At 34.3% G+C, this 25,281-nt stretch overlaps 1 protein-coding gene across 2 annotated transcripts in view; it reads right to left on the bottom strand.

The window, feature by feature from the left end:
- Window positions 1-21,675, bottom strand: part of LOC144843746 (BRCA2-interacting transcriptional repressor EMSY-like) — a 100,380-nt gene extending 78,705 nt beyond the window's left edge. For both annotated transcript variants that reach the window (XM_078700671.1, XM_078700670.1), the window contains exons 1-10: window positions 21,556-21,675; window positions 15,637-15,850; window positions 13,641-13,715; window positions 12,999-13,165; window positions 10,630-10,749; window positions 6,339-6,598; window positions 3,404-3,656; window positions 2,990-3,133; window positions 2,706-2,849; window positions 113-265 (exon numbers count right to left, since the gene is read on the bottom strand). In XM_078700671.1, coding sequence (XP_078556797.1) covers window positions 113-265; window positions 2,706-2,849; window positions 2,990-3,133; window positions 3,404-3,656; window positions 6,339-6,598; window positions 10,630-10,749; window positions 12,999-13,165; window positions 13,641-13,715; window positions 15,637-15,806 — 1,486 coding nt within the window. In that variant the 5' untranslated portion in view covers window positions 15,807-15,850; window positions 21,556-21,675. The remainder of the gene's footprint in view (window positions 1-112; window positions 266-2,705; window positions 2,850-2,989; window positions 3,134-3,403; window positions 3,657-6,338; window positions 6,599-10,629; window positions 10,750-12,998; window positions 13,166-13,640; window positions 13,716-15,636; window positions 15,851-21,555) is intronic.
- Between the last annotated feature and the right edge of the window lie 3,606 nt (window positions 21,676-25,281).

Here is a 25,281-nt window from a genome sequence, read left to right as displayed (position 1 = left end):
AAAGAAAAAAATCCTATTTTAAAAATTCAGGTAGCCATATGTCACAACATTTGTATTGTTTTGTATAATTGTCAAATCATCATCAAATAAAAACAAACTACAGTATTCTCACCTGATGAAGATTTTGAGCTTCCAACATGAGTGTTTGATTTTGGAGTAACTGTTATAAAGTTGCTAAGTTGGCTTGCAGATTTAGAAAACTGTGGTGAAGTTGTAACTATTCTAGCTCCACCAACAGAACTTATCAATACCTGTCCAGTAGAACCTGTTAAATATTATAATCAAACTGTTGTAATTTATATGATTTCTAAAACTTGATATTTTTTTTACATTACTGTAAGCTACAGTCCTGGATTTTAATAGTTTTTTACATTGCCAATTGTGTTGAAGGTAACGCAAGTAAAAACAGACTACAGGTTTTAATACCTGTCACACAGGCGCAACTACGGCTCTTTCGGACATGTAAATTATTTGAACAATCGGTGAACAAAGGGAAATAGCCACAACTGTATAACTCTCAATAATATGTAAAAATAAATTGAATAACAACGTTTTACAAAACAATTGTTTTCTTTCTGAATACCGAAAAAAAAAATGTTCCCACAAAAAAAAACACCAACCCAAATTTCAAGCATTTTTTATTATTCTGACCATCTTTGCAAAATGAATTTTGAAAAGTTTTACTTACTAGTTGTGCTTTAACCGTTTATATTATTCAAGGTCAAGGTAACATTTTATGTCTGATTTGATTAATTACATTATTATAATTATATTGATTAAAATTATTATGAAATAACAAAACTTTACTAATCAAATAATTTGATTACATGTAAAACCATCGATATCATAGTTTGGACAACTTTGCATTTATTTGGTAACTAACTAATATGCATATTGAAATGTTGACCTTTGACCTTATGTCTACTGATGGAATTGACCTTATGTCAACTGATGAAATGATGTATTCGCTCTTTTACATTGCGTATGATTGAATAAAAGGATGAGAAAACAAATTTTTATTAAATATTAGTTTTTATTTGGCATTTTGACATTTGACCCTTAATCACAAAGGATTTTTTTTCATAAGGTGATTGAATAGACACCTATAATCATAAAAATGTAATAAAAGATCAAATTGTGTTTCAATAAATTTGTTATAATACATATACATAATACATTGTTGTAATTGGTCAATTTTGAAACTTTGACGCCTTATATCTCGAAAACGCTTCCTATCCTGATCGATTTGTCCCCTTTTGGGTGGTGATTCCCCTCTCCTGCCACCGGACTATATTGATGTAATTCAAGTTTTCTAGAGAAACTATACCACGAAATGGAAACGAAGCATTTTTATTAACAAACGCTATAGGCTCTGGGCCTTAGCCTGTAGTTAGGCAGGCCTACTCGGGCGTAACTGTAGGGTAGAATTCAAACTCAAAGAATTTTTAAAAAACAATACCTTTCGAGGAAGCGCGCGAGATCGTGATCAAAACACAGTACTTCGTAGGTTTTCGATCAAAAAACAATGCCCCATGTGTAGGCTACGAAGGGTTATGTGTGGCAACGAATCAGTAATTAATATTACTAATTTATAAAACATAGAATATAATAGAAATTTTGGGTTACATGAACAAAAAGCTTTGTATTTTGATATCAATTTTTAATTGACGTCACTGGTTGAAATTCATTTTACTCCTACTCGAGCTTCCTAGAGATGTATCAACATCATGTGGTGGGGAATCACCTGATTACATGAACAAAATGCTTTGTATTTTGATATCCATTTTTAATTGACGTCACTGGTTGAAATTCATTTTACTCCTACTCGAGCTTCCTAGAGATGTATCAACATCATGTGGTGGGGAATCACCTGATTACATGAACAAAATGCTTTGTATTTTGATATCCATTTTTAAATAAATGAAATCAATCGTCATTGTTTGAAATTAATTAAATTTATTTTATTCAAATCGCAAAATCAATTTTCATGTGTGTTTCAGTATTGGCCGTTTTCACAATGTTGTTTACAAAATAAATAACGCTCAACTCCCACTCAAGCTGTCCAAAGATGTACTGTACTGTGTGGAGCACATGGTTTTTACGCTCGACATCAGAATCAGCCGTTTGATGCGTCACCAACAACATTTGGTGGGGAATCCTTCAGATTAAATGAAAAGATGCGGCTTTGTATATTTTTAAAATAAAATAATGCGATCGCCACTTTTTGAAATGTATTCAATTTATTTCACTCGAATCGCGATCATGTGGACATAGGAGGGTGTTTTCCAATCGTGAAATCAAATTCTATGTGCACTTCAGTATAGGTAAAAATTGTTTATGAAACTCCCACTCGAGCCTCTCAAAGATGTAATGTGTGGAGCACTTGTGTTTCGCACTCGATGCGTGACACAACACAATGTGGTGGGGAATCCCCGGATTATGTGAACAAAAAGCTTTGTATTTTGATATGTGGCGATCAGTCAGGCATACAAAGTGGGAAGTCAATTATAAATAAACAGCCTCAAAACAACCAGCTTCCGAATGGTCTTTCTCAAATGTGTTTCGGCATATAGCAATATTAAACACGTTTGGATGTGTTTTTGCTGTTTGGAATAATTTGTAATTTATATTATTGTTACTCACCACACTAGCTCACAGGCAGGGTGGCACAGATTTCTTGGAATTCTGGTAATTGTAATACTTACCACACATTGCTGTTACTGGTTTTGATGACATGACCGTTGACGGAAAACATGTTACCATGACAACAGATGTAGAACTGGAGCCAAGACTTATAGCTTTAGTGTCAACTTTACCCAATCCTATAGACTTTGTTATTTCCTTTATACCTAGAAAATGTGGGCAAACATTTGGTGACTTAAAATGATTTAATATGGTTAATGTTCTTAGCTCTGACTGTGAAAACAACAAAATAAAACAATAGTAGACTAGAAGGAAAAAACTATGCTAGGTAGAAATGTTTACTTACCCGCGTCCTGCTTGGTCGTTGTTGTTGGTTTTTGACCAGGTAGTAATTTACTCTGAAGTGTAGCAGGTAATGATGACTGAATTACTCCTTTAGCTTTACCAAGTACTTTTGGCCATTTGAATAAGGCAGATGAAGCAGAATTTGCTAAAAAAGCAGGGTGAATTATGCATTATCATCATCAATCAGGTTATATGCATGGTATCATGTATATCCTATATAATTAAATCTAGTACAATGTAATGTAAAAATAAAAAAATGAATTTTAATTTGAAAAATATGGAAAGATTTTTCCCAAATGGATTTTAAATGAACACTGTACAACACATCACAGTATAATATTGTTTATGATTTGACTAGAAAACTAAGCTAATTTAAAGAAATTAAAAAACAAAACTGTAAAAGTAGTAGTATTACTTGTGAGGGGCTTAGAGCTTGCTGATACAGTGCTTACTGGTACATTTTTGTCTAACTGTTCAGGTGAGGTAGTCATACTTGACTGCTCCATAGAGGGTGACACAACAGTTGCAGCCATCCTGTTCCGTAAAAAACTAGTTGAAAATTGAGATTTTAGATAAGAACTAGATGAATATCTGGATGTGTTGAGATTCTGTGTTCTTTCAAGCATTGCAGATGTCAGATGAGAACTAGTACTGGATACAATGATTACCTAGTGATCCAAAAAAAACTGTAATTAGTTTCCTGGAAATTTATACAGTATATTTGATAATGCGTTGTTGGATATTGTTGAAATTGAGACATCATACTTTCAAAGCGTTTATTCGTTCATTCCAAATAATACTAGATATTATTGCCACCAATCTGAAGCAGTATTATCGCAACCCCCACATTATCTCGCCTATAGGTGCTAGCGACCATAACTGTGTCCTGGTGTCTGCGCTTACAAAAACGAATAGCAACAAAATTGAAAAGCGTATAACAAGACCAATGACATCACACAGTATTGAAGGATTTGGCTGCTGGATAACTACCCATAATTGGAATGAGATTATTAACGCTGGTACTACTGAGCAGAAAACGCAATCTTTCTATTTAACATTGACCTCCGATGTGAACACTTTTTTTCTGGTTCCTTAACCATGGATTTCACATCAAGCTAAGGATCTCATTTTGAAATTTTAATTTACTATTACGATTTACATATTGTGATTTGAAAATCGTTCTTGGTACCATTGTAAAGCTAAAATCTTTATGATTATTTTAGTCTAAATTACATATCAATCAGATCACATACATAGTTTCAATTATCAGCTTAAATAAAAACATCGAAATAGGCTAAAAACACTGGCGGTGGTAGTTTCTAACTGGAAAAACCTCTGGCAGTCAAAGTGTTAACGGCCATTGATTTTGTTATACACTATCCATTCACTTTGAAATATATGTAGACTAAAAAATGAAAGTAATACTGGATACTTTTGACTGTTCAAACTTTGCGAAAATAAAAGACGCTAAAGGAAAATGGTGCTGTGCGAATTAGATGATGCACGCAAACACCAACGAAAGTATAAAATGCCAAGCTATTTATTTTGGGTGTTTTTCGTGGTGTATTAATTATTTGATACATAAATTTTATTTCAATGGTTTTGATATTTTTCAGTTTTTTTGTGTGGGAGATTTGTTAGCTATTTGCTACTTCTGTAATTAAATTGTGGTCTATTATAGCATGGAGCTAATTTTATAGCTCCATGATTATAGTAGTAACCCGTAACTTTGTCTGCCTTAATAATGATGATTAAATAGTGTAAAAGCACAATACTGGATATGGGATATGAAAGTGTAAAGTGCATGAGAGGTGCACGTTGAAGTATGTATATATATCAGTCGGCAGATTAAAACCATTTTAATGATAAAATATGAATATGAATTAAGTTATATAATAAAATAACTGCAGCTGCTTACGGACATACTGCGTTGAAACACCGGTTCTCGTCAGATCACCGAAGTTAAGCAACGTTGGGCCCGGTTGCGTTCTGGATGGGAGACCGTCTAGAAATCGCGACGGGTGCTGTATATACTGGAGAGTGATGGTGTAATGGACTAGCATGTGATAGGCATGGGTTCGAGGTTATCTGTACCATACTAATTGCATCCTTAGGCAAGATGCTTTACTCTCATTGCCTCATCCTTCGGATGGGATGTAAAGCCGTTGGTCCCGTGTACTTAACAGTGCACGTTAAAGAACTTAGTACACTATTCGAAAAGAGTAGGGGATCGTCTCCCGGTGTGCTGATCTGGTAGGCGCTGCACTGCTGGCTGCCGTGGGTCCGTGGAGGGCCTAATCCGAATTTCCTCAGTTTCCAGTTAAGCTTGAGGACAAATATAAATACCTTTACCTTTACCTTTGACACAAAAAGTGCACATCTCGAAATTAAATGATGCGCTCGGACACAAAAATTGTGAATGTATTTTTCGTTGATATTTTGTGGAAACACGACACCCATTTGGATTTGTATCAAATATTTGGGGATTTCTATTGGGAAATGGTAACCAGTTTGCAAAATCTGTTGTAAAGAAAGCTAATTCCAGGTTGAAATATCTTTGGCGTCAATCTTCATTTATAACAAACATTCTTGCAAACTTCTGGTTCAACTCTTAATCAACATATACTGGACTATGCTTCATCAGCTCAGTTTCAGGGAAATAGTCAAGAGTTAGTTAGATTTATTTGAATACTTGAAGCCAGAAGCCATGTTGAATGTAGAAAAACATGCAAGGTATCTACAGTACGCAAGCCCGTAGCCAGGGGTTTTTTTGTATGGTTCAAACAAACTCCCTTTTCCTGAAGTGGCCTTTCAAACTAGAATAGGCCTAGCTCATTGTGCATTATGACAATTTCTTGGCTATTCTGTATAGTCAGAAGGAAAATTTTACTTTTATTACTTCTAGGCTAATAAAAAATTAATACCACCGCTTCCAGTGTATTTTCAATTGCCTTTTTTATTTTACCAAAGATATAGTTTGTGATTTATAATACAGGTACCTATGTTTGCCATCTCTGGTCGACAATTTGCTTGACTCCCGCGTTTTACTCCTGGCTCCAAATTCTCCAACAATATTATATTAAATGGATTATTGGCTAAGGGCCATACTGTTATGATTATGATTGAGTATATTTTTTCAAAATGTTCTCACATACGTTTTTAATATTAATATTGTTAAAAAGGCAATCAAGTTGTTGGGGGGTGGGGGTACACCCGAGGGGATTTCCCATAATGGAGGGGGAATTTTTACACAAAATCCGCTGTACAGAAAGAAATGAATAAAGATTTATACAAGATTTATCTTAAAATATCACCTAATTAGTTCAAAGATTTAGATAAGCTTACTCTACCTTTTGTTTGCCAATTTGAGGTTGTGGTGAAACTGGTAGTGCCATGCTTTTTGTTCCTGTTATCTCCACTAAACCCTCACACACTGCTGTTGAAGCGGAATAAATCTGTGTGTTGCTTGGACCGACCATAATTGGTTTTGTATTTGATGTTAAGTTAATACCAGCCTTTGTTTTCTCAATGATTGCTCTGGACTGTGATGACCAAGAATTTGAGCATTTTCGTTTAAGACAGTTTTCAATACTGTTAGCATCTTCAGATCCTGTGAACAAATACAAGAAAAAAAAAAGGTTCAATAATGCACACAACATCATGTAGGGTTTAAAAAACTTACTACCATGAGTATTTTCTTGTGTGTGTAGGCATGTGAAAACTCAGTTTTCAAGAAATCTCGAAAATATAGACCCCATAAACTATAACAATATTACGTTATATGGCCAGAGACGTATAGGCTGGATGCTGTATGTGGGTGTGAACATTTTAAATGCGGGCTGATCTATAACATTTTGAAAAATAAAGCTTCTAGGTCCTGGAAATTGGACTTATAAATTGATACTATATGAAACGACCAGCCCGCCATAATTGTGGTGCTAAGAAAATTTACAAAAATAGAGTTGGCAGGTCCCCGGAAATTGGACTTATTATACTTGAAACAAAATATAAGTCTCCAAGACCAGCCCTTCTACCATGAAAAATAGATAAATAGAGCTGCTAGGTCCCTGGAAATTGCAGTTTACTGAAATATGAAACGAAATTATAAGTCTATAGGACCAGCCCACCATGTTTGGGGTGGAGCTAAGACAATAACAAACTTAATAATAATAAATATTGTCAATTTCAATGATAGTTTGTTGATGGTAAAGCAATGCCTTGCATAAATCTTTGACTTGTCTCGGGTGCCTCGCAATTAGTTATTAACATCAATAATAAAATATATACAGTATACAGTGTAGCATTGGTGAAATTACGGGACCCACATGCTACCAAAATCAATCATGAAAATGACAATTTCGGAAGATAATTATTTGAGCAAAAATATATTAGATTTGGAGGAAAATTGGACACATAGTAGCGCGGTAAACGCTGTTTTAAATTAGGATAACTTATAAGCTTTGTTAAGGTTCCCCCGTTCCCTTGACTTGAATTGTTTTTAATTGTTATCCTTTTGTATCTTGTATTGTACTATCATGTCTCATAACCACTGTGGTTCAGACTACAACACATCAAATTCCGACCGATTATCCAGTTTATTGTTTTCTCCATCTTCAATCAACCCAGATAACTTTACCTCCAATATGGACCCTGATTCACAATTTTTTTCAAATAGCAACATGAGCACCTCCCAATATTACGATCCTAATGAATTTTCTGTATACTAAGCGAATGTTTCTCTACTAGCCATTTTAATTCAAGGAGCATTTTAAAACATTTTGACGACATGAAACAGCTTTTAACATTACTTAATTTACCATTCTAATTGGCGTAAGCGAAACATGGCTTAAGTATGATAATCCCTTGGTTCAACTTCCCAACTACCACTTTGTCTCTAATCACCGAACTCATAAAGATGGCGGTGGGGTTGCAATGTATATTCGTGATGGTCTCCAATTTAATACAAGACATGATCTTCATCTTCATCCCTCTATTTGTGAATCCATTTTTATTGAGATTAATAGACCTAACTCTAAAAACATTGTCATTTGTACAGTATATAGATCACCATCCCTTGACCCTCTTCAATTTACGAACAAACTTGAATCTGTCTTATCAAAACTATCAAGAGAAAACAAAATTGTGTACATTCTCGGGAGACTTCAATATTGATATCCTTAAATATGAATCAGATAACGATGCCCGACACTTTGTTAATTCCTTATTTAGCAATCATTACCTTCCCCGCATTCACAGACCATCTCGTATTACCAAAACTACAACTACCCTGTTAGACAATATCATAAGCAATCAAATTGACTTTCCAAACTTGAGACAACAAAAACTTCCCCCTCCAATACAACACTAAAAAAGACAAAAAAATAAAATCATGGATGTCTGACGGCTAACTCAAATCTATAAAATATACGCAGAAATTATATGCCAAATTTTTTCACCGTCCGACTCCCGTAAATGAAAAAGCTTATAAACTAAACCACAATAAATTGAACTCTGTAATCAAAATTTCTAATGCTAATTACTTCCAAAATATATTTCACAAACATAAAAATGATATCAAGGCAACTTGGAAGACAATTAATTCTCTGATTAACAAAAACAACAATCCAATACTCGCTTTAACTGCGATGGCGAATTGACCGAAGATCAGAAGAAAATTTCTAATGCGTTTAATAAATACTTTGTCGAAATTGGCCCCACCCTTGCTAATCAAATTCCCCGTGTAAACAAATCATTCAAAGAATTTTTACCAAATCCAAATCCAAATTCAATATTTCTTAACCCAGTTGATGAGTCTGAAATAGTCAAAATAATAACTTCTTTTGAAAATAATAAATCTCCAGGTATTGACGACTTTCATACCAAGGCCATTAAATACACTGCTGACCTGATTTCCCTCCCCCTGTGTCATATTTTTAATCTTGCCTTATCCAGCGGTGTGTTCCCAGAGAGGATGAAGCTGGCGCGCGTTTATACCCCTATATACAAATATGGTCCAAAATCTGATCTCTCTAATTATCAACTCATCTCCAATCTATCTATATTTTCGAAAGCCCTGGAAAGAGTAATTTATGTCCGAATATTTTCATTTATTAACAAATTCAACATACTTTTCAACAGACAATACGGTTTCAGAAAGAGACACAACACGTCAATGGCTCTCATCGACCTGACAAATAAAATTATAGACGCTTTTGAAAACCGCCATCTTGCAATTGGCATTTTCATAGACCTTCCCAAGGCTTTTGATACTATTGACCACAGTATTCTTTTACACAAATTATCTCACTATGGAATTCGTGGATCAGCAATTAATCTCTTAAAAAGTTACCTCTCCAATCGTGCCCAATGTACCAAATACTCTCACTCCATATCCATTTTAGTCCAATCACATGCAGCGTCCCTCGAGGATCTCTACTTGGCCCTCTCTTATTTATTCTATACATCAATGATATTCACTTCTCTTTTAAGCTCCTAAATTTTTTCCTTTATGCTGACGACACAACAGTACTTTATTCAAACAAAAATGTCCAATCCTTATTCAATACTGTCAACTCCAATTTGATCAATTTGTCCCAATATAATAAATAGGTAAAAAATGTAGCTTCATCCACTTTGGGACCCGACAACTATAAAAATCTATTGACTTATTAGCCAACAAAATTACCATAGACAACCATGATATACCTTGTGTACAATCAGCTAAGTTTTTAGGTGTAGCTATTGACAGCAATCTAACGTGGAAAAACATATTAAAGAAGTAGAGAATAAAACTTCCAAAAGCATTGGTATCATATCTAGGTTATCCTCATTTGTACCCCTTAATATTCTTCGAACCCTTTACTGCTCCTTCATTCTTCCCTATTTGAGCTACTGTAACATTGTTTGGGTCAACACTTACGTATCCAACCTCAGTAAACTATCTGGCGCTCCATCGCAGTCCCATTCTTCCCATTTATTTTTCAACCTTAATCTCCTCAAACTCACTGATATAAAGTTAATGCAAACAAGGCAAATTTGTATTCTCCGCCCTGCATTACACTTTTCCAAATCATTTAAGCAATATGTTTATTTCCAATTTTTCTATTCACAATTACCCTACACGTTCTAGAACAGATATTTACATACCTATCCACAACACCAATTATTTTCAAAACAGTATTAGATACTCTGGTTCATCAATGATGAACAGTCTACCACCCCTAATTACAAATGCTGTTTCAATTACATCATTTTCCAAAACGACACCCAATGTTAAACTATTAAAAGATAACAATCGAATGTCGCAATTTGATTTTTGCTGCTGTACTTTGATCTTCTGTGGTTTTGAGTTTTATTTACTGATACTACAAACTGATTGATTTCTTTTTTTGTATTGCTTGTTTCTCTTAATTCCCACTCTTATACACATATCCATTTTATTTGCAAAGGCATACCCAGCACAAGATACCCACATCTTCTCGGGATTATTACAAAAAAATGTTATTATAACGTAAACTGTAGAAGCCCATCTCACAAAGGTTTTTGAAATTAGACATTTTTGACAGTCTGCAATTTCCAAAATGCATTATGCATAAAACACACTTATAAATATTGCCAACATTTTCCTTATAACATGCATACCTTTGACAGGGAGAGTGAGTCCACTTGGTAAGGAAACTGATTTTGGAATGATGACCGAGGATTGAGAACTTCCAAACATACTTGATTTTGTACTTGAACTTTGAACTGCTTTTTGTAAATCTAAAAAGTAATTGCCCTTTCATATTATTCAAATTAAAGCAAAATCATGAACTAATTGTTGGAAATAAATAAAACTTTGTTTAATTGTATCTACACAATAATAATTTGTGTTTTTTAAAGATGTATTGTCCCCCTGAAAAACATTTTTTTCGATCCAATTTTTGGTCAAAGTGGATTTAACTATTATGTTACATCATGGAGGGAAAAAAATGGGCAAAAAAAAAATTACAGAATTACTGTAATTAAAATTTGTTAAATGGTCTAATTGGCTGCCAGCCAACGGGTAGGACATAAGCAGTAAATCGTATCATTTCATCTCGTTCCAGTGTTAGGGGTCTAGAATATGCATATCCCATTTAAGGTTATCCTGCAAGATGAAAATATAAAAAATTCGGCACAATCGTGCGTGTCAATTTTGAGAAATCATCGATTGATTTTAGTACTCTATTTTGATATCGCAATGTATCAGCGTGAGTGATTTAGTCTCGCGAAGGAAACATGTTCAAAATTATCCGCAATGTCCAAAAATCTGTAACATGTGATTGTATTTCACCAATCATGTTATGATCACAGATTGGGGAATCCTCCAAAACCGGGTGTCATGAAACCTAAGATCACGAAAGCTGAGACCCCCTAAGATCTAAGATCACGAAACCTAATACCCAATATTACAAAGACATACAACAGTTTAAAAACAATAATTGTTTATCTATACACAATTTTAAACATTTAGTAATGCTTTTTACCATAAATTTAATTAAACACTTATCACAAACAGAAATAATCTCGCAATATTTCGCCCGCTGAATATACCTTTATTTCACAACAAACAAACTGGACGGTTTGTTTGTTGATATATATTTACTCCATTGTGTTGGTTTCAGGGGGTGTTTTCCTTTCGCACCTGCATTGTATTTTGACTCCAAATTAATTCAGCTAACTTTATTCTGAATACCACACCGTAGAATTAGGCCTCATAAGTACTTTTATGAAAGAGATTCACATAAAAAGTAACAAATAAATACTTGCTATTATTTATAAATAAAAATTGGTGATTTTACAGACGTGTTTCTTGCACACTTTCGCATACTCAACTTTAAATATTTTCGTTTCTGTGGAGCGCCAAAGAAACAATAATAAAGGGCTAAAAATGCGTCTACATTTAATGCATTTATTGGTGAAATGCATGTTTAATTTGTTCAATATATTTTGTCAATTTGTCAATAAAAATGCTGTAATATGTTACTGTTGATACTTTTCTATTTTCAAAGAATATTAATCGATCTTAACATAAACATCACTACTTACCCTAGGCCTAGTCATAAGGGCGACCTAAGGGGATATGATGAATTTGGGGATTTTATTCTGAAAGTTAACGAAACCGTGTAAAGTATCAACAGCAACATTTTATTTGTATTGACAGTGACAAAATATATTGAATTGAACATGATTTTCACCAAAATATGAGTTAAATAGATGGATTTCACAGTTTTTAGCCCTCTATTAATGTTGCTCTTTTGCCGTTGCTCTTTTGCCGTTCCTGTTCCATAGAAACAAAATATTTAACACAGATTATGCGAAATTCGCATGAGAAAAACGTCTTTAAAATCATCAATTTATTTAAAGAATGTATTGTTATTTTTTGATTCTTCTTCATCTAATTCTAAGGTGTGGTATTCAGGATAAAGTTGTTTAACAAATTTAGAGTTAAAATACAAGGCATTTTGCGAAAGAGAACTATTGGTAATCTTAGGTCTTGGGTCTTAGGTTTTGTGATCCTAGGTCTTAGGGGGTCTTAGCTTTCGTGATCTCGTCGACCGACCCCCCGACCCCCCCCCCCCCCTCCCCAAAACCACAGCAGTGTGTACAAAATCAACACATGTATCCTTCGCGAGTCAGTCAAGGAAGTTTGGTTTATTTTTCTACTTAAACGTTGTAAACGGACATTTTTATCGAAAAAAGATGATATGCTTGTATGAAAATTATTTCCTGCTCAACATGGTATATGATTATGGTTTGTTAGAAACACAGTTTAGAGAAAATAAGAGGCTAAAAGATAGCTAGCCTATACAACCAACGTCCTAGACTGGTAGGCCAAACTCCCTACTAGAGGCTACTGTTATTATTAGTATTGAAACAATTTTAACCATTTAAAGAACAAAAAATGATCGCAATATATAAAATGCAGTTTTTTACAAAAAATATGTAGGGATATAGTGTCTTTAAAAAAGAGTTAGAAAGGCACATACACAAGTTTTCTGCTAGTTCTGACAAGTCATGGTTCTTTGTGAATGCATTATCTGCAATTACATTGGCTACTTCTGTGAATGCTGTCTGAGGCACAAGTCTTGGTAGCAATGGCACTAGCCTTCTACCCTCTATGGACCATTCCACTGAATTGTTACTACCGCTTAGTCTGAAATATGAAATATGAAATAAACTTTATTATTATTTATTATTTAATCTTTCACAATATTTAATACCAAGAGGAATTATTGGAATTCCATTCATTTGCAATACAGCGTTCAGTGAACAGTTCTGTTAGTGTTAACGTACTTGTTCGAATTTGATTTAGCTTAAACTTAGCATTAAAACAAATCACGGAATGCCTTGGCCTAGAGACTATAGGCATGTTAAAACTTTGATTGGGTGATAAAAAGCATATTACGATGACCAATTCTTATTGTTTGACTTAAAAATGTGAAATTTACCATTTTGTTTTCATAATCATTCTGCCATGTTTTGATACCCGTTGGTTAACGCTATATTTCAGAAATAAGTTTCTTAATGTACATAAGGTTTTTTCGTAATACTTGTGCATGTGCAGATCAATTTGTTTGGGAGTGGGAGGAGCTTCCTAATGAAGACCAGGTAAAAAATAATTAGTTTACCTTTCTGCTACTGTTGCTAACTTTTCATCATTTACAGCTCTACGTACTTCAGCTCTGTGCCGTTCTGTTGATATGCTACCATAGTATTCAAAAAAATCAAAATTATATTAGAATACTATTTGACAACTTATTATATAGATATAAAGATTCTTCGGGGGCAGGATGACATTTTTTAAAACTCGGAATTGTCTCACACATCATACGATGTGGGAGGTTAGACAATTCAAAGAGGGTTGAATCTGCTCACCTGCCACCCACCCTCCTCTTTTGGGAAAGGGTGAGGTGAAAGGAGAAAATATTTCAGACTTTTTCTCATTGTATACGCGAAATAGATTATCTATTAAAATGATTGGTTCTTACACTAATTAACATTGATTATCATTGTGAGCAATTCAAAAACTAAACACCTCATCGAGTATTATAACTTCATTCAGGTACTTAAAATTTACAAGTTCGAAAAAAGTATGGCAAGTAAGAGTGCACTTTATTTTATGTAAGGCCTTTTTTATTTAGACATTTTTTAACACATATTATAAATATTTTAGTTTATATTTGGGTTTTTATGTCATGTATTTTATTATATAATGTGTATTGTCAACTATACTTTAATTACTTACATTATTGTATAAACAGTTAATTAGCGTAGGTTTTATAGCTTTGTTAATGTATTTTTCAATGGGTGCTAACGGCACCTCGTAATTTCAGTCACGTTTTTCGTCGAATTTGCGGTAAACAATTTACAACATAATATAATTATAGTGTAAAAAATATTTTAACAAATAAGCAAACCAAACAGAACTCAACTGTAGCAGAGAAGAAAATTACACTTTTGTTTGTTACCAAATTGGGTATAATGGTGTAATTTTCTTGTTAAATCCTCAGATCCAAAGTATTGTGTTTAGCTTTTCATGAGGTAGGCCTAGCCTAGTACACATTGTTGGAAAGGCTTGGCGCCTTGGTTAAAAAATCAAAACGCGAGACAATAATAAAGACATGAACAAGGCACTCCCTGTTTATATTAATTTGCAATTATTAGGCGATTAACGAACTTGTTTATTTAAAAAATCAATGAAAAGCACTGCAACAATGCCGGCCCAAAATATGCCTCGCATAAGGTTTATATATCGCAAATAGCGTGCGCGATGCATGGTGGGAAGGGTTTGGGAGCAATAGCGCCACCATACGAAAAAAACTCCTGCGAATTAACTTTTTGAACTTGGGACCCCTGCTTTAATTTACAGTAGTCCTATGTGGAGGCCAGTTTGGAAACTACCTGAGGCATCCAAAGTCTGTAGAGAATTACTAAAGTGTGAATGTAAAAAGCTGCCCTTCTGCATAGTTACATAAAAATTGGTGTGGTTGCAATGACATCATTATATTGTTTTCAGTGTGTTCATGCAACTTATATAATCATAAGCTTTAATTTGATGCCAAACTTGAAAAATGCAAGACTTTTAAAATTGTTTACAAACTTATTTATTACCCGAGTTTATATTGTTATGATGTCATTACATTGTTCAAAATATATTTCACATGCTTGTGTTAATTATACTATTATGATAGTTGTATTTTACATGTCATAAGCTTTAATCTGATACCAAACTTGCCATATTTATTTGATTTCTTACAATTTTTCATGAAGTTAAAATGACGTCAATTGTTCAAATATTTGGGCACCCCCTTCTAGAATTGGTCCTAAAGAAGGTTTCTGCCAAGTTTGGTGCTTTTGTCACAAAGTGCACAAAAAAAGTGCTAAGCGACCTGACTATAAGAACGAGTCCTCTGCTCTCAATTGACACAATTACAGAAAATATAGAGATACCTAAAAATAGAACACCCTAATTTTATCAGTTTGAGATATTTGAGGGTATTGGGCATATCGGGGATGGGGGTTTGCAGCCGGTTAAGGGGGGTTCGCTATGAAGGTGGGTTCACCTGAACCATAAAACCTGGCTACGGGCCTGAAATAAGACATCAAATCATAAATAAATAATACCTCAGCACAGTAGCAACTTCTGTCAGAAGTTTTCTTTTCTCTTTTGTTAAAGTTCCTTGGGCACGAAAAGCACTGACAACACCTGCATAGGCCTCCAACTCTAAACGACGCAACACTTTCTTGCAGTAATCTCTGTCCATGTCCAGTAATAGAGGCCAAACAGTCATCATGGTTCATCAATTTAAACTTCATTTAATAAATCAACACCAACAAACTAAAGAAAAACAATAAATTTAAAAAAAAATGTTGTGTACCAGAGGGATTCACTGAATAAAGAGTGAAAATATGTCTATGTTTTCCCAACACAATCCTCCTCTTCAAAGCTGCCCCTTCGTCACATCATTTCAAAAGACAGTTGAGACTATACAACAAACGGCAAGAGCATGCCATACAAATTCAACCCACCACTAGGCTAGTATAAGGGCAACCTTGCGAAGTGTTTGAATAGGGCCACTTTGCATAGGGAAAGTTTGAAAGGGGTGACTGTGTTGGGACGAGTTTGAAAAGAGGGAGTTTGCAAAGGGGCCAAGATGATCAGGACCAGAAAATGCGGGCCCGATCGTCTTAGCACAGGGCCCGCTTGTGTTCGAATGGTGACAAATAAAATCGATAGCGTTTTATTTTAGTCCCGATAAAATCAACATTCAGTATTCTGTATGGAGTATCTTATTTCTGTCAGGCTATTTTGTATGCGCCAGATACATTTCGAAAAGACACTTTAAAGGACGCTGGAACTGATTGTAATTAATCATGGTTACCTTACCGCACGCATGACGTGGTTAGTTTTTGTATAGGAACCAGTAGTCAGTTTTTTTTTTGTCAACATGATTTTGCCTATCATAAATCTTCTAATAGTAACCCACACTCTAATAGTAGCCCACCTTCTAATAGTAACCCACCTTATAAGTCTATCTATAATAATAACCCACTACTCTAATAGTAACCCATGGGGTTAATATTAGAGTCACAAAAACTATTGACAAAATTACATTATGAAGACTGGTCGTTTATGATGCAGCCATATTTTGAGAATAAGGAGATAATGTTGAATAATAGCCCAGGGTTCAAATTAGAAGATTTACGGTATTCTAGGCTGTATCTCAGTTCGGGGATTACCGACAAGCAACTGGTTTGGCTTGTCCGTGCCACATATGATGAAGGTCTAGTGTTGCCCGAAAGCTCTGCTACTTTTTCTGGCTGTATTACCTTATCGTTTTGATTTAGCTTTTTGTTTATTTAATTTTGTATCTCCATTGAGATCCAGCCACTGATACCCACAGCATTGGCATCATTTTCAGTAATTTACCTTCGTATTTATAAATATAAACGTAAATTCTACGTCTGAGAAACGTGTCAGGTATCGTCATCATTTATGTACTTTTCTTAAACACCGTTCTAAACATTCGGCCCCCTAAAGGACTCAAATTTCATGTCACATCTGGTATTCCATTCGCAGATGATGACATGCATTCTCGTTGGAACGCTGTCCTTTTCAAAAATGCTTGTCAACTCAATGAGATTCAAATTGGCAATTGCCGCAAAAGCATCAAAGTGTTTGACGTTGAAATTCACCCTAGAAATAAGAAGTTAAAAAGAGAACTTCTCCCATCCAAGTTTTAAAACAAACTCAGGATTGGTCATTTCAACACAAGTGACTCTACCTTCGGATGACTTCAGGGCTTATAGGAAACCCTGCAGAAGGTTCTTTCGGACTTCTTTCCCCAAGGAATTAAATTCTGCCCAAAACCAAGGCAGGTTGGCACACATTAACTATCTTTGGATATGGAGTCTTTCTCCAGAAGATTACAATTACATTAAATGTTTTGCTGATTCAGACAGCAACATCACGCAAAACGAAGGCAATGTTAACAAACTTAAACCAAAGCGTTCGTGGAAACCTAAAAACCGTTGTTTTATGAAGTAGAGTCCCTAACCGTACCGTAAACTTACAATGGATCCCACCCCTGAAATTGCAGATAAGGTAGCTAAATGTGTTTCTATGATGGTAAAAAAACACTCCATCGATCCCAAGATTGGACCTCATTTGGCACAGGTCAATCCAGTTCTAGGCAGATTTTACTTTTTTACCAAAAATCCACAAAGCAGGCAATCCTGGTAAACCCATAATTTCGGGCAATGGCAATGTTACAGAGAAAATTTCTGAATATGTGGATGATTTACTTAGATCATATGTGATTGATCTGCCTTCATACATTCAGGACTCCACGGACTTTATCCGTAAAATTAACCAAATTCAAAATTTAACTAATAATACTGTTCTGGCTACATTAGATGTTTCAATGTTGTATACTAGTATATCCCTCACGAAGGAAGAGCCAACGCATGCATTTTAAATTACAAACATCTTGTCTCGAAATTAAAAGAAGGAATACATCAAAACTGCAATAAAGAAAGCAAATGATATTCCTCACTGCCAAACTCCGACGTACAAACCACGTCAGACAAATTCGACCAGAGTGCCATTGGTCACAACCTATCACCCTAGGTCCATTACGGGCTATTATTGAGAAACATATGCCCATTCTACAGTCCACAGAACGTCTCAGGAATGTTTTTCTGGATCACCCATAATGGCATTTTGTAGACCTCCCAACCTTTGTGATAGATCCAAATTTAAAAGCGAAATTATAACTCTCACGACAGCCAAAATTTGGGAAGTCACCTTTGCGGCAAATCCTGCAAAGCTTGTTCATTGGTTGACTCTACTGAAAAATTTAAGAGTAACCAAACAGGCCGCATTTTTTGGATAAGACAATCAATTAATTGTCTAACCAAAAACGTCATTTATCTCTTATACTGTAATATTTGTGGTAAACAGTATGTTGGAGAAACAAAAAACATGCTCCATATGAGAATAACACAACACAGATCAGCTATCAAAACATCAAAGCTTAATCAACCTGTAGCCAAACATTTTAATTCAGCTGGTCACTCGATTGCAAATTTCAGAGTTATTACGATAGACCACGATGTCAAATGGAGCGACAACACTCGCAAAGACAAAGAAAACCACTGGGAATTACTGTACTATAACCACAAAACCTTTTGGACTTAGAACATTAGAAACATCCTCCCAAATCGGTAAAATTATTCCATTGACTACCTAAATTTAAGTCTCAATATTAACCACTATTTAAGTTGTTTTTTCAAAGTTCTATTCCAAAATTGTTGATATCTACCAAGCTATCTTCTTTGTTTTCTACCATTACTTTCTCCACCCTCTATTCACCAGCTTGTGCCTCTTTTGTTTAATTTTTTTTTATTCCTTTATTTTGATTTAGGTTTCGCCTTTTTTTTTTGTATCTCCATTGAGATCCAGACACTGATACTCACAGAATTGTCATTTTTTCAGTTTTTTTCGAAGCGAATTGATAAAATAATAAAATAATTTTAAATATATTATTTTTTATAAACATTTTTATTTTACTGTAATCTAATAATATCTATCTATATCCAAGAATATTTCCTAGATCTACAGTACATAACAAACACATACCTATTGAGACTAACATTCAATAACATCACAACTAATATTAATATTTATTAAATAAATACTACATATCAATTAAATGAAAAAACGACTTATTGTATATTATTATATTGAATTTTCCGTTATATTTTGTCTAGGCTTAGGCCCTATGTGTAGGCCTAACCTTACTAATCCTGCCATTATAATATTAACTATTAGTATACAAGATACAAGATAACTTTATTGTCAAAATTGTTAACAATTTCGAGATATGTTTTGTACCTGAGTAGAATAAATAATACGATGACTATAAGTAAGTATTAGCTAATAAGTATTAGCACTTGATTAGCACTGATTAGTATTTGGCCAAGTTGACATGAGGCCGAGTTGGCTTGAGGCCGGGATGACGTGAGGCCGAGTTGACTTTGGGCCGACTTGACTTTGGGCCGACATGACTTTGGCCGAGACGGTTTAGGGCCGAGTTGACCTGTACCCGTACAGTGTGGTTGTCAGACGATCGGGCCCAAGACGATCAGGCCCAGAAAATGTGGTCATGATCGTCTTCAGCATTGGGCCGATCGTCTCATGTGTTGGGCCGATCGTCTCATGTGTTAGGAATCATGTTGGTCCTGATCGTCTCATTCGTTGGGCCTGATCGTCTTAGCGCAGGACCCGATAGTCTTGTGTTCAATATGGTAAAATCGATCACGTTTTATTTTGGTTCCGATAAACATCAAAATCCGGTATTCGGTATGGAGCGTCTCTGATACGCTTTTGCGGTTGTGTTCACGTTTTACTTCTGTCGGGAGTTAGGCCTATATGTTCTGGCTAGATACATTTTCGACGTTTTCCAATTTAACATTTATTGAACAATTTTTTAAACTCTGTAATTGGTTCTGGTCAATATTTGTTATGTATATATAAGGGATGAATGTTTATTTAGGCCTAATGTATATAATTTTTGTTTTCAATTCATTTTACAGGTTGCAACAATTAAGTTTGTGAATGTGTTCTCTTTGAAAATCATTGTAAAAATAATTAAAATAGTCTATAATAGTAACAGAGTATTTATTACCAATGAAACGTCTTTCTATGCCTACAATACAAGGGGATATACCAGAGTATGTGTTTTAGGGTAGGCATATTATATTATAAAATAATATGTAGATTGAGAAAAGAGTAATCTACCGTAGCGTATTGACAAGACAATATGGATAAAAGCATAATAAAATGGTGGGCGATTTACTATTCATTAATTAGATATACAGTGTTCATGTATAACGTATTTGTCTTTGCACATTTAGTGAATGTATTGTAAGTTATTAGAATGTTATATGTCTGTTTGATTCAGGTTTTGAATTGTGTTCTTATCACAGTAATTACATTCATCTGTACTGTTATTCTGTTTTATTTGCTTTCATGTGAATAAAGCATTTCTTTACAATTCAAAAGGCCAAGAAAACTCATTTGTTGTCACGAGTCACGTTCTCCCACAATTTAATTAGTATAATTATAAACAATCATATTTTTACAATAACAGTAACCTGTAATAAAGTAAATTAAATACAGTATATGATTAGCATAATAAATACTCATTGTCTAAAAATATCCAGACTGTAAAATAATCTACAGTAGGCCTACCTGATATAAAAACGATCACGAAATGTATAATGATCACGAAAATGTATTTAGTGCAGCAAATACAAAATAGCGTGACGCAATAAATCCAATCAATTGAAAAAACACAACCAATATGATAAAAAAAGCATAGCTAGGCTATGGCAAGCTGGCGCGCGCCATAAAAAAAATTCAAAAGTTGGTTTTACTGAGACCAAAATAAAACGCGACAGATTTGGGCCCAATCGTCTTATTTGTTGGGCCCATGGTCTTAAAGTGTGGGCCTGATCGTCCGTGGTTCCTGATCGTCTGTTCCCCGTACACAGTACAGTGTGGTTCTTTTGGGGGTAACGGGACTATTCGGCCCTGAGACGATTCGGCCCGGGACTATTCGACCCGGGACTATTCAGCCCTGAGACGATTCGGCCCACTTAAATTTATTGACTTTGACAAGAATTTTAATTAATGTATCTTTTTTTTTCTTTAGGCCTATTCATTTATAAGCAAACAAAACACCAAATTCCCCGGAAAAAAACTTGACTAAACTTATACAAAACGATACCGTTTGTAAACACGACAGTATCAGAATAATTATTTACATTTAAATACATAATTGCTTAACTGTATAAACTGTATAACATTATAATTAACAATCATTGGTTTTTTCTGAATGTGGACGAATAGACCCGGGCCGAATAGTCTCAGGGCCGAATCGTCCTGGAACCCTTTTGTTTGGGCCCCACTCTGTATGTTGCTGCATTATTAGCAGCATCGCGTAAGCGGTGGCTGTGTACAGTGCAATCATACAATACCTGCTCTGGCGGATGAAAAATAAATAAATATTTTATTTGTCAGCATAGGGCTATGCCTATTTGCAAAATGTTTGATAAATTGGCCTAATTATAATACCTATACTATACTGTTCTTAATAATTGTACAGTACTACTATATACGATGCAGCACAACCATCTTTTGGTGGTAGCAAATATGATACATGACCGGACCGCAAGTAAAATACGATCCATATGATGACGTAACTAGATATATAGGCATATCATGCGTCCCCCACCCCCTTCCCCCACCGTAAGTAGAAGAAGTGGTAGCGGCAAAGAACTTATAACACTTATAAACCCGTGTTATAAGTTCTTTGGTAGCGGGACAGAGAGATGTAATAAGCCGAAGGCTAGAGGGCGTACTGAAAAGACTGAAAAGTGATTCCAACAGGAGGAACCAACAAGATGGCGACCGTAAATGTGTTCAAAAACATTATTTAATATAAAAAATAATAATCTAATATATATATACCACATATTTCTCGTAAATTAAATGACCATATACAAATTGAGAATGTTATAAAAAAAGGTCAAAGATTAATAGCGTACGTTAAATCAATTATCAGTAGCTTTGATAACTTTAACAGAGTATATTATGGGGATACTCTGTGGAGATCGATAGTTCTCCCATCTATCAACTATGGTTGTTCAGTATGGTGCTCTTTAAGTAGAATAGATGTAGATAAACTAGAGCGTCTCCAGCTCCAAATGGCGCGTTATATCTTAAAAGCACCTCGAAATACACCTTGTGCCGCCTTATATGGAGAGCTTGGTTGGTCTCCAATTACCGAGATTCATAACGCTCTTCGTATGAAATACTTCCATAGAATTATAAAGATGGAAAACTATCGATGGCCAAAAATTATGTTTATTGGAATGCTACAACTTAATTGTGAATTTAAAGACTTAAGGTATAAGTTTCTATCTTGTATAAATGATATTCTCTTGAAGTGTAATTGTGAATCCAAAAATATTTTCACCACTCTCTCAAATTATAAAGAAGTCTACTTTCCAATTTCTGAAATCTTAAGAAAACTTAACTCTATAATGATAGATGAATGGAGAATTGAATTACACAATAAATCAAGTCTCCACATCTATGAAACATTAAAATCAAAACCTGGACTTGAAAACTACTTAATTGATAAAACTAATTTTGAAGGTGCTGCATTAAAATTTAAAGCTCGTTCAAATACTCTACCTTTGAATGATAGAACTGCAAATTGGAATATTGATAATAATAAAAAATGTAAATTATGCGGTACAAATTCGGACGAAGACATCCATCATTTCATCCTTAATTGTCCAGCTTTAAATAATATACGTAATCAGGAATTATTTAATTTATATGTGGATATGTATAGAAATGGCAGCAAAGATATGTTTGATACTTTTTATACTTCTCATGAAAATGACAAACTTAAATATATTTTGGGATACTCAGATAATTTAATTGATGAAGAGTGTGAAAATATTTTGGATAGTTTTTGTAAAAGATACCTAAAACAAGCATGGAAATTTCGAAATGATTCATTGAATTCCATGACTCAATAACAATGTTATCTACATTGCTACATTAAGTAAATTGAAAAAAAGTGGGGGAGGGGGAAGGAGGGGGATTGGTGGGGTTTTTCGTAATAAGCTGTGTTTATCAGTTTATTTTATTTAATACACTTTACTATATCTTGTTTTGTATTCATTTGTGTAAAGTAATGATCTACTGTATGTATCGATGTAAATTGGGGTGGGGGAGGGGGGTCGGGGGTTGGGTAGGATAGGGGTTGATAGTTGCTTTTGCCTTTTTTTTTTTACTTTTCTGTTAATTGTTATATTTTATATTGTGAAGGATGCACCTTTGTGCTAAGTGTGCCACCGATCTAAAGGTGTAATTCCAAATAAATAAATAAATAAATATTCTTGTCAAAGCACAGTGAAGTTTTTATAAAATTAAATATATTGTTAATCGCAATAGAATGAATAATTTCTTGGTAATCTAGCATTTTTTGTATTCGAGAGGATCATATAATGCGTTTATATTAACTTATGCTGCGTTGAGTATCGTTTCTCACGCAGCAGATAGGCTCAACACAGGCGTGTAGTATTGCGTACTGCGTCGGGCATATCTGATTGGTCGATTGCAGCCGCCATCTTGTTGGTTCCCTCTCCATTGAGAATCACTTTTTAAACTGCGATAACATTGTAGTTTGACATCCAACCTTCGGCTATATAAAATATTATTGTAGCGGGACGACTCGGCCCCAATAACCGGCTTATTACCAGTGAGATCACTCTGCGCGAGACACTATGGGCGCCTCCTCAGAGCCATATTCTGGGGCGCCTCTCAGAGCCATTTATATAAAGAGTTACGACATTGAAAATTAGAAGCCATTTTTGTGTCAAAGAATTCGCACGCTGAGGGCGCGCGTCTCTTTTGTATAGCGTTTTCCTATAGTTCATGCATTATTTTTAGATTTTTTTGTCTATGAAATAATATTATACAAATAGTCGATAGTCAGTGGGAACTGTCTATAAGTGGAAACATGATAAATACCATTATAGGAATTTAGGACTTATGTGTGCTCTTACTGAAAAAAAAACCCATATTGTTAAGTTGATTGTTTCGTGCATTCACCGTAATTTATATGCCATAATTATGTAATGTTGTGATAATATTATTGATAATAATAATTATAAGCCGATGAGTTAATTATTGGTAATGTATATCAAGGAAAACTTATCTGTGGGGAGGCCTACGTTACCCACTTTTATTATAATACCCTAACAAACATGTTCTATAGAACTCTATAGAAGTTTTAATTCTATGTCAATCTATAGAAATGTTTTATAGAAGTTATAGCCTTCTATATATCTCTATAGAGTTCTATAGAAATTGCTTTATAGAAAATTAATCGAAAAGTTTTATCATACTCCATGGTTTTATAGAATTTATGATTATTTATACAGTATTACTAATTAGGCCTACGGGTTTTTATAGATTTATGATACTATTATATCTTTAAACTTCTATAGAAATGCTTTATAGAAAATTGCAGAATGATTATTCATAAATCATATATTGTTTTACAACAAAAATACTGTATATACTGTAAAATTTGTATTATGTATAACTAAACGTTAAAAAGACTTTAACTATCGAATTTAATATCAAACAATCAATTTGTTTAAAGGTTTTTGTTAGAATAATAACGAAGTTATAAAGTTACTGCGAACATGATTTTAAACAACAAAATGTAAAAACAATGCATTACTATAGAAATCGCTGTACAAACTAAACGCGCACGCGTAGAGCGTGCATGGAGCGCACACAGAAATTTATTGGAAAGAGTCGGAAATTGAATGGATTAAAGCAAAGAACTTATAACACAAGAATCTCCTGTTCGTCCGAAGCGCGTAATAATTGATTGTTCATGCTTTGATGTATCCTAACTTGCATGTAGGCCCTAGCATTTATTTGTTTTGCTATTTAAAAAATATATATATATATGTTACCAAATCAATACCATTAATAAAATTAATTACTAAAATAAAAACGGAATCTAAGCATTATTTCATATACAACAAAATCTATAAACAAAAATGCATGAACTACAGGAAAACGCTATACAAAATAGACGTGCGCGCCTTCAGCGTGCGAATTCTTTGACACAAAAATGGCTTCTAATCTTCACTAATCTTTCTGGATGC

The sequence above is a fragment of the Antedon bifida genome, chromosome 5 (genome assembly GCF_963402885.1).
Source record: "Antedon bifida chromosome 5, ecAntBifi1.1, whole genome shotgun sequence".
Lineage (NCBI taxonomy): Eukaryota > Metazoa > Echinodermata > Crinoidea > Comatulida > Antedonidae > Antedon > Antedon bifida.
The sequence above is the reverse complement of the archived record's forward strand: the minus strand, read 5'-3'. Positions and strand labels throughout refer to the sequence as shown.